Below are 10,835 nucleotides of genomic sequence, written 5' to 3' on the forward strand. Positions count from 1 at the left end.
AAAGTTGGGACAATTTCATACCATTTCAATGAAGGTTGGATGGTTTTTCATAAACTTTCCAGACAGTTTGTCAATATTCCGAACAATTTTCAAAATAATTGAGTAAACTAACAATTTTATTTTTTTGTCATTTCATTTTTAATGACTTTTACACGCTTTTGACCATGTTTTTGTAGTAAATTTTGAGCAATTTTGACGAGGGTATCACGTTCTTTGCGCCAATGGAAGGGGGAGGGTCAGCCTAAATTTTAGCAACCAATTAATTTTTTTCCAAATTTTGAAAAATCAGATTTGAATAATTTTTGTAAATTTTGACGTAATAATTTTAATGGAAAGTATTCTTTGTTCTCAACATAACTGTGAGCAATCCCAGAATTTCTTAATTAAGTAAGTAGTTAAATTTTCTACTCGATATTTCCGCTCATCATTTGCATAATCGGCCCCTGCCCCTCAAAATATAATATTCACGTGATAATGTGCTTTGACGTCAATACAACGCAGTAGTTACTTGAATTATTCGTTAATTTTTTTTTGAGTTTTTTTCTTACAACGCGTTATCGTCCCTATACACATATATGCACTTTATATGCTTGTATGCATTAAATCACATCATCCATTTTCAACGTAGGCTACGTATATAGGGACTTATACATACAAACTGTTAAATTCCAACTTCCGGGGGAATATTGTAAATTCTTGGCGGGTTATTAATCAGAAATTATGACGCGAAGCTGACGTCGCGCGTCGAGTCAAGTCACAGTGATGTAAAAACCGTTCAATAGTGGAAATAGAGTTCTTAATTAAACATCACTACTTTTTAAAAATACGTAAGTCTAAAAAAATATAGCATTGTTGTTGGTTTGACCTTAGAAATTTCACTCTATAGTTGTTCTATTTTAATTTCAAATTGTATGAGGTACAGGTATACAGAAAAGGGTGTAATCCGGAAATTACCCCAGAATGACGTCCATTGATTAACAACAGCTCGTAAAATCATGCTAATTTTTGAGAAAAAAAAAGGAGAAAAAAAAACATTTCTTAATCCTTGGAGTTTAATTAGCAATTTAATTTCGCTATTCGTGCGTGATTGAAACAATATTATCATACTTGAATCTCCATCATAGAAAACTTGACCATTTTCCTTCATAAAGATGTAGTCCACCCAGATACCCATTAAAGAAAAAAATAGCAGATGCAAAAGCTGAAAAACTAACATCGAACGAATTCTCAGAGAGTAGTCAATAGCAAAGGGGGAGGAAGGCTGAATTTGAGGATGTTCAGGGATCCGGGAATGCGATGAATACATTACCAAACTGGATCCTTTTGGGGATTGAGGGACTTCGGGTGGTGCAAAAGAACCTATAGGAGATGAAAAAAGACCCAGAACCAGGATATTGATGAATCAATACAACTTTGTATAGAGATTCAAAACATCACCAATATTACCACTACCACCATCTTCCCCAGTTCTCCTCCCCTTCCCTCTCCATCCTTCTCATTCTCCTTCTCCTCCTCCTCCTCCTCATCATCATCATCAACAGTGGCGACTCACGTTTGAACTTTCCCATAACACTTTTTATTTAAAATATCCGGCTCGGAGGACCATTAAAAAGTTCATCAGATGTGGACAGTATTATTTTAATGATTAATAATGATGAAATTTTAGTCATCTTTCAACACTTTTAGGAGGATAATTCAGGAGAATATTGTAGTCAGAAAGGGCTAAAATTGAAGTGAGATACGATGAGCAGTATAAACTCAAATACATACATATATGCGGGGCCAACAGATAAAAGGGCATTTCGGAGAAAAGTTGATGCGATGAAATTCGAAAAAAGGGCCTCCGTCGGCTAAGGCCCTTTTACCAGCGGACTTCTCATATTAGTAGAAGACCTATACCCACTGCGATTGCCCTGAAATAACTGAAAGCTGGGACTTAAAAGCACTTCGTCTGCTAATCCGCAGCTGCTGCTTTAAAGCTCAGCGAAAGCTCAAAAGTTCACAATTTTTCTGAACTTTTGCCCGAGAAAACTGATGGCTCAAATTGGTGCCAAATTATAGCATTTTTCACGCTGAATCAGAATATGTAGTAGGTCTGCCGACCCTAAAGTGCTGCCAAAGCCCCGCCAGACTGCTTTAAAGGGGGGTCAAATTTTTCAAATTTCATCTTTATGGGCTAAATTTGCGTAAAAAGCTATAAAATCGGTTTAAAAATGATTTTCAAGCAGTTTAACGAAATGTTGTAAGAGTAAAATGACTTTTAGTCGCCAAAATTTTTCAAAATTTTCATGTTTTGGTAGGTATCGTGGGGCATAAGGGGGATGTCGAAAAATTCACTAAATATGGTCTTGTGATGCATCAAAATATATGTTTTTTGGGCCGCAGAATTCGATTATGGCAATATGTATTTTTCACATCACTCAGTCCCCCGACCCACATCTGCTGCTTTAAAGTTTGGTAAAAGTTCAAAAGTTTACAATTTTTCTATCTTTCTCTGACAATCAAGTACCTAATTTAGAAAAAAATAATGCGCTTGGAGAGCAGAATGAAAGAGGTGAAATGCTCATAGAGTTTGCAGAAAGACATGATCTATGCAAGAAGATTATACACGTGGGTCAGTCCTAGAGATTAAGTCAGAAACCAGATAGACTACATGCTCATAAAAGAAAGATTCAAGAACACAGTGAAGAACTGTCATACATATCCTGGTGCTGACTATAACTCTGACCATAAGCTATTGGCGGCAAAATGTCAAGATAGTCATGAAGAACCAGTAGAAGAGCAAAGAACAATACCAACAACTTGACATTGCAAAAATCAAATCAAAGCACGCACAAAAGAAATTCCAAGACGAACTGGAAAAACAAAAGGAAGACAAGTTGGAAGAAGAACAAGGTACGTATTGAAGAAAAGTGGCAAGAATAGAAGCAAAAGGTTAAAACAGCAGCAGAAAAGTCTATTCCGCTCAAAGAAAAAAGAAAACACAAACCATGGATGACTCAAGAGATACTGGATCTGATGGAAGAACTAAGAAAAGCAAACAGACCAAGTAGTGAATACACAGCACTAAATAACTAGATCATGGGATTGTGCAGAATGGCCAAAAATAAATGGAATGAGAAGTACTGAGAAATAAAAGAACTGGAGAAAAGGCACAACTCTAGAGAAATGCATACCAAAGTAAAGCAGATGATGGCCACCCACAAGAAAAGGAGAATAGGAATAGCATCCTGAAAGAAACGATCAGATACACTAGAAACTAGCTAATATAGATGGAAGTACAAGGGGTGTTTCATAAGTCATAGCCACGCTCTGTGGCTCAGCTCCTATGAAAGCTACAGAAACAAACGACCGCTCATTGGATTCAGCAAGATTTTCTGAGTTGGATTACAAAATTTTGGGTTGCTAGGTACATTTTTGTGTGTTTGGCATTCATTTGAAATGGAAAGTCCTTTGACATGTCCGTCCAAATTTGGTTTACGATGTGCAGTTGTCCACTTTCACATAGAGGAAAAAATTTTGAGGAAGAAAAATCACCAATCAATTGAAAAATGTTTATGGGGAGCGTGCCATGCCATTTTGAACAGTTAGAGCCAGTGTAGACGGATTTAAAGCGGGAAGAGAGCAAATACTCAATGAAAACCAAGCCAAAAGGCCGAACCAGTTGTCAGCTGCGTTTCTTGGCTTTTTCGCTCAGTCTTTGTTGAGTATTCGCTCTCTTCCCACTTTAAATCATTCTACACTGGCTCTAACTGTTTGAAATGGCATGGCACACTCTCCATCAACATTTCGATGGCTTGGTATAAAAACCTCGCAAGTCCAGATTTATTTGAAAATGCTTTTTTTGTGGTGTCAATAGTAAAAAAAAAACGAGGAATCCGAATTTAAAAACCTCGTAAGTTTTAAACACACCCTACTGCTCTAATCAGTGAAAATCCAACATTAAAGAACACGTAAGTCCGACAAACAAGGTAAGCACAAGATTTTCATCAATTGTAAATTTGAAAACCTCGTAAGTCTTTGTTAAAAACAACATAAGTTGTATGTAAGTATGATGAAAATCTTGTATGTTGTCTTTAGTAGAAACCTCGTACGTCCTTTCAGAGCGCATTATTCAACTAATTATAATTGATCAACCTATAAAATATCATCAGGCCATACCCTTAAGACCCCTAAAATATAATAATGCAATCTAGAACTGCAAATAACAAGATATGAATGTTTAAAACGTTTTTTTGTTCTCCTGAAAAATTTTGGACTTTCATAGTATTCATACGTTTACCAAATTTGGACGGACACATCAAAGGACTTTCCATTTCAAATGAATGCAAAACACACAAAAATGTACCTAGCGACCCAAAATTCGGTATTCCAACTCAGAAAATCTTGCTGAATCCAACGAGTGGTCGTTCGTTTCTGTAGCTTTCATAAGAGCTGAGACACAGAGCGTGGCTGGCTATGACTTATGAAACACCCCTCCTATATGCTATCTCCTGTAAAGGAGTGTGACCACGACAATGACAAAGCTGGTAGAAATATGAGTTTGGAAATTTGTGCCTAAATCATTATTAGAAGAGGTTACAGATCTTCACCATCACCAAACATTAATACTACTTCTCCGGATGCAAAGTGCAAACATTCAAATTTTAATTTTTTGGCAAATGAGGGAATATTTTTCAAAAAAAAAAAAATAACCTCTAAAATTGTCGCCCCCTAAAATTTTTCACCCTAGGCAGCTGCCTATGACCCTATGTATTGCCTGTAGCCTGTATGTAAATCCGCCCCTGGTTTTCTGATAGTTGAAGATGCCATCGAGTTATTTTAAATACATTTTATAATTTTTTGTTTCATCATTTTTGGCCTTGAAAAATCGAATTTTAATCGACACCACAAATTACAAATATCAAACTGAAAAATATTGATGAAAAAGTAGTCGATATTTTTTAAAAGTTGATAATCTTTTGAATTTGATGGTACCAGTCCAATCCAAAGGGTCTCACTTATACGAGAAGCTGAAAAAAATTGGTTGAGCTTTCCTATTATTGCTACATATCTTGATGATGGCCAAAGTCATCATCATTTTATCTCCAAATCGTACTCAATTGGATACAAGATAGATAGGGAGGGCGAGGGGGGGTTTAAATTTGGAAAATCTATTTGAAAATAGTCCAATCGAGCCTTTCATGGGTTTAGATTCTGCATCCCTTTCATCCTTCTTCAATTTTTAGAAACTGGATTTTAGCAATTTTTTAAAACTGTTTTAAATTTTGGGCGTTCTTTTGGGAAAGCCTGTCTTAATTGCCTTAGCAGCCTGGAATTTTCCTGATCTTCCTCCATTCCTTTTTAACCCAGATGAATTTAGTCACCTGATGAAAAGTAGCCAGCAAAGGTGAGCCTTTGATAGATAAACCATTCGAACAATGGGTACCAAGGGTAGAAATGTTGCGAGGAGGACGAGGAATGATCTGTTAGAGAATCTGCGCACACATTTTTAAAATTATATGTACAAATACTTTTGCTAATAAAGTAACCTCTAGAGGGTAAACTAAATTGATCCTCTAATTGGCCAACGACTTCAGATACGAACAGAGGAAGAGCTGAGAGGTCCGTAAATGATAAAAAATCATCACGTACATCGACCAGACGACTACTCGAATCACGCTAATTTCAAATCTCGCATACCTAGGTAGGTATTAACGTATTATTTTCTCTGTGAAAACAACACATTCGTAGTACTTATACATAATTTTCGTAACGACCGTAGCTACCTATCTAGTACCTTACCTATCTATTGCCGTTGAACGCATCAAAACGACCGTTAATTAGTGGTTAATTCAATTCAGCGTAATAAGCACGTACTTATTATGGTATTCTACGGTCTAGGGTAAAGTTGAACACTATCGTCAGGCCTACTAGACGAGACTTGATTTACACGCTCGTGAAAATTTCGCGAAAAACTGAGAAAGGAGTTGGATAATTGTGACGAAATCTACATCTTGGGCACTGTTGACCGGTCAGTAAACAATTTTCACGGTTTGATGATTGACAAGACGTGATTGTTTACGTAAACAGCGTCATTCACATACAAATAAAAATATGATACATGAAGTAAAGTGATACTGCCACTCTGGTACAGTATAGAAAAATAAAGAATTTATCAACGACGTGTTAATGAACTACAAAAGCAGATTAATTTAGTCCGAGGCGATTAATCTCTGGCCAGTTTTGCTCAACACATGAGATAAATGTTTGAAAAAAAAAATGACCAAAAAAAAAACTAGATCGTAAAAAACCGCTGCTGCGGCGTTACGATGAGAAAAAAATCGTACCTATATCGTGCACCAATTTAAACGTTGTAGGTAAAAATTTTACGCCCAATGTGAATGAAACTGACACGATCAATTCACATCACATTATTATAAGAAGTTCAAGGACGTCATAATCTCACCAAATATACACAACACACGTCGTCGGTCGTCGTCGTAATAATTAGACTCGTTCTCCGTCGACGACGTCGTTCCATGTTCCGTAAACCTAAACCCTTTGTTTTTTATTAAATAAAAAATTTCACATTTTAATTTTCGCCGGTTTCATTTCCCTATCGCTTCTGTTTTGTTTCAGAATGAGCTTATGTAACCGAGGCCTGAAGTGTATCGCGGTTTTTTCGACGAAATCTTATTCAATTTTCATGGTGTGAGGGTGTTTCTGCACGTATTATAGGACGATATCGTAATGTTATCGAAAAAAACACAACTCGGTGCTTCCTTGGTGATCTTTCAAGCTTTTATAATTTGATTACTAATTACATATTTAAAAATACGAGTACCAGGTGCGAATAGCAACCTTAGTCATCACCATAAGCCAGAACTTGTGACTTGTGGAGTGATTTCTAATTATTCCTCGTGTGAATCAGCGCAATAAATACGGTAGAAAGTCGATCCTCAGCACGAATAATTTACTCACAAGTATCAGTTTTACGTGCAATCGATCGATCGATCGATGAACCCGTGTATTCGTTCGAAGTATATACAGGATGTCCTGTAAAACGTTACCGATATTCGGGATCTAGTTATGAGAAGATGTAACCACCAAGTACGATAACCATAAAAACATCGAAAAATTAATTTCCTAAGATGCCTAATTTGACATCGAAAGGGAGAACCATTTTGAAAGTTATCAACTAGAAAACAATACTGAACAATGAAGAAATTTGTAATCGAGGCAAAAAAAATCAAAGAACATTCAAAAATACCTACATTATTTTTTTGAATTTTGACGAATTTTTCAGAGTTTAAATTTGACCCATGAAAAGTACCAAAATTCACCCAAATTAAGGTAGAAAGTAAAAAAAATTGATCTAACAATTAATTTTTTACCTCTCGAATCGACAGATGAGATGGTGGATTTTTAGATTTAACTTCCGCAGTTTAAAGAAAAATTGGCTAAAAAGAATCTTTATAAAAATCAGCACCAGCGAATCAACAAGTATTTACAAATTTTTCGCTTGATTTAGGGACAATATTTCAAAATTTTTGTTGCTCAAGGTTTCGGTCAACATTTTTAGTACTTTTCAAAAAAGCCCAAAAATCAATTTATAAAGGCTTTTTAAAAAAAATTCCAGGTTTTCAAGTTGGAAAATTTATAAAAGATAGATTTTTTCATCTTTGAAATCTTTACCCCCCCCCCTCTTCCTCATTAGGGGTGAAACTTTCAGAAAACTTTGGATACATGACATATTTATTGACTTATTTTCGAAGGGACTGAACACGAATATGGTCTTCGTTTTTCAATTTGATCCCATATAAGGCATTTAGCACCCTCCCCCTTCCCCCTTTCAAGGAGTAAAAATTCAGACAAATATCCTAGTTATGGGATACATTGATTAATAATCATGTTTTCAAGTAGGTACATAGAAGACAAATACGATCTTAGTGTTTCCATTGGACCTCCCCTCTGACCTCAAAAGCCTTTCCCAAGAATCTAAATCGAAAACCATTCTATCAAAATATGATCTGGAATCTGGATCATCCCAGGCATTCCAAATCAGCCAAAATTTTCAAGATGGGTTGATTAAATTATGACGAATTGAGATGAGGTGGGGGGGAGGGGAAGGAGTTGAATGCTTCAAAATTTTGAGAATTTGTACACTTAGTCCATAAATTTTTCCTTTTTCCAACATTTTTTCTTGAGAAGAGCTGATTTTTTTAGCTCTAAACATAAATTGGAAGGGGGGGCGTTTGTGTGTTCAAAAATTTTTAAAAACTACAAAAATATTCTCTCAATTTAAGAATTTTTGATTTATGAATTAAAATGCGAAATATTTGTCTTTGTGGAATGAGAGTCTGGCTAATCGTGGGTTCCGAAAATGCCCCCAAGATGTGTCCAGATTATTCTTTGAAATTGACCACCAACTGAAAATTTTAAATTCCAGGAAAGGGAATTCTACACAACTTGATGGTTTGAACTGTTTTTCATTATGTTAGAATTTTATGAACGGTGCTAAAGTCAGTGTTGCCATTTTTGGCAATTTAAAAAAAAACTGGATTGAAAACTTGAAATTTGGGAAAATGGTTTTTAAAGATTATTAGTAGGTAAATAAATGTGAAATTGACATAAAAATTTCAACAAAAACTTTTTTTTCGTATGTTTGAGATATTTTAATAAAAATATAAATAAAATTTCCAATTTGAAAAGAAACAAAATCATTATAATAATATTAGTAGGTAGTTGTGTACCTTGAGAAATTTTTTTTTAATCTGTTTTTATTTTTTTAAAAATGTATATTTTTATTTTTAGGAAAAAAATATTTTAATTTTAATTTTTTTTTAGAAAAAAATGGTGGAAATTTGAAAACTAGACAAGGATACTTAAAGTGAGTAAAAAAATAATTTTAATCGAGAAATATGTATTTCGTATTTTTCACATTCAGGCTAACTTATTATGAAATCGTATTGAAGTGCAAACTGAACTGAAAACATTAATTTTTCAGAATAATTTATTTTAAAAAAAATCGATTCAGACATTTCAAAATTTTACTAAAAATTCCACGCTATTTTTTTAACGAATTTGAGGCAAATAAACTTTCATTGAAGTACTTCGTTTTATCGAACTTTAAAAGCAACTCTGTATCTAAATAAAGATAGAAAATTATAATTCAAGGTGAAAGTTCGTCCCCGTGGGAGAAAATTCCAGTTTATGAGATTGAAGCATAATTTCCCAAAGGGCAGTTCCTTTCAAACTTTTCAGAGAAAACATGTCATTATTGGAAGAATAAATATGTACAAATAAAATCTACGTAATTTACAATAAAATTCCCTTCGTTAATTTTTTTTTTAGCCTTCATTTCGAGAGGAATTATATTTTGCAAATCGTTAAACCAGGTTAAAAAAAAAAAAAAATATGATTCTCTATTTGAATTTCTCCAGAGGGGAGAAGGAGGGAGTATGATTCGTGATTATATTATTTTCCAGGACAATTTAACATCGAGACACAAGTAATTTCAATTTTTTTTTTTTCAAAATTACTGGGTTCCTCAAAATATGTTAGTGCTTTTTCAATGTATAATTTTTTATCAATTTTTGTCAACCTACTTGAAAATTTTCAAATTTCGTATTTTAGCCATATCGATTAAAGATATCAAAATCATATTTTTCTATGGTTAATTCAGCATTTCAATTGATATTAGACCTAGAGATTCTCAAAAGTCTACACCCTTTTCACTTCCACCCAAAAAATAAATTTAATAGATTTTTTTCACTTGAATTTTGAGGGTTTTTTTCATTTTCAGCAATTTTTGATACAATTACCTACGTCAATTTTTGAGCATTTTAAATATGAAATTAATGCACTTCTCATCCGAATTAACAGGTAAGTATACTTAAAAATTCGTTACTATTCACATTACTCCAATTTATAGAATCCAGCAAGTGTGGGGGAGAGGGGGTCGAAGGACTCTGAAATTTCCAGCAGGGGAAAAAAATCAAACCTTATCACCAAAATAAAATTTCAAGATTTTTATAGTCAGAAGTATCGATAAAAATTAGTTTACGAAAAAAAAAAATTAAAGCTAAAGGGGAGTCTATCGAAACAAAAAGGGTGAAAAATTCATAAATTTTCTTCTCCAATTTTGAAACAAAATGTGACCACCTCTAAGGAAAATTTTCACCAATTTTTGTAGTAAAAATCCACACTAAGATAATTTTTTTCGCAAAACTTGGAAAAAATATCCACAACACGCTACTAAATCGACACCAACCTCTCACACAGGTCTAAAAACTCGTACCTAGATTACGTTTACTCATCTTGGCAAGCTGCATCGTGTACAACAGATCACACGTGCTGGCCAAATAAGGAAGAGACTTTAGGTCATTAAAATATATAATACACGATGGTGGATGCGTATACTACGACTACGTACCTGACGAGATAGAGTAAGACGTGTTTAGGCGGCACATATCCATTAGGGTCATCTTTGGAATCGAGTTCCAGTTGTCTAGCGCGAAGTCGTCGTTCGGCCGATGGAGAAGTCATCAGACTAGCTCTGGCCAAGCTTTCTGCTATAGCCAACGATTCCTTCATATGGAGCAACTCGGCAGAATTTATTCGATTCTCCATCTCCAGCGTCATGTTGTCTATTTTTTTTTTTTTGACCGCAACGGCGAATCCGAGTTAATCGAGTCGACTCGAGAAAAAATTCAAAGTTCAATTTCCAAAACCGATTCAACGAATCGAGAGTAAATTGGACACCGAAAAAAAAAAGCGCGAAAAACTTGACGATACCGCGATCCACTTTCTAACGAATCTCACTTTCGAATGAAGGATTTTTCTTACGAGGA

At 34.6% G+C, this 10,835-nt stretch overlaps 1 protein-coding gene across 1 annotated transcript in view; it reads right to left on the reverse strand.

Annotated features, from left to right (window-relative positions):
• cu (curled) overlaps positions 1-10,810 on the reverse strand; it is a 37,126-nt gene extending 26,316 nt beyond the window's left edge. Inside the window, exon 1 of the mRNA XM_065369943.1 lies at positions 10,418-10,810. Coding sequence (XP_065226015.1) covers positions 10,418-10,626 — 209 coding nt within the window. The 5' untranslated portion in view covers positions 10,627-10,810. The remainder of the gene's footprint in view (positions 1-10,417) is intronic.
• Positions 10,811-10,835: the final 25 nt, after the last annotated feature.

The sequence above is a fragment of the Planococcus citri genome, chromosome 5, assembly GCF_950023065.1.
Source record: "Planococcus citri chromosome 5, ihPlaCitr1.1, whole genome shotgun sequence".
NCBI lineage: Eukaryota > Metazoa > Arthropoda > Insecta > Hemiptera > Pseudococcidae > Planococcus > Planococcus citri.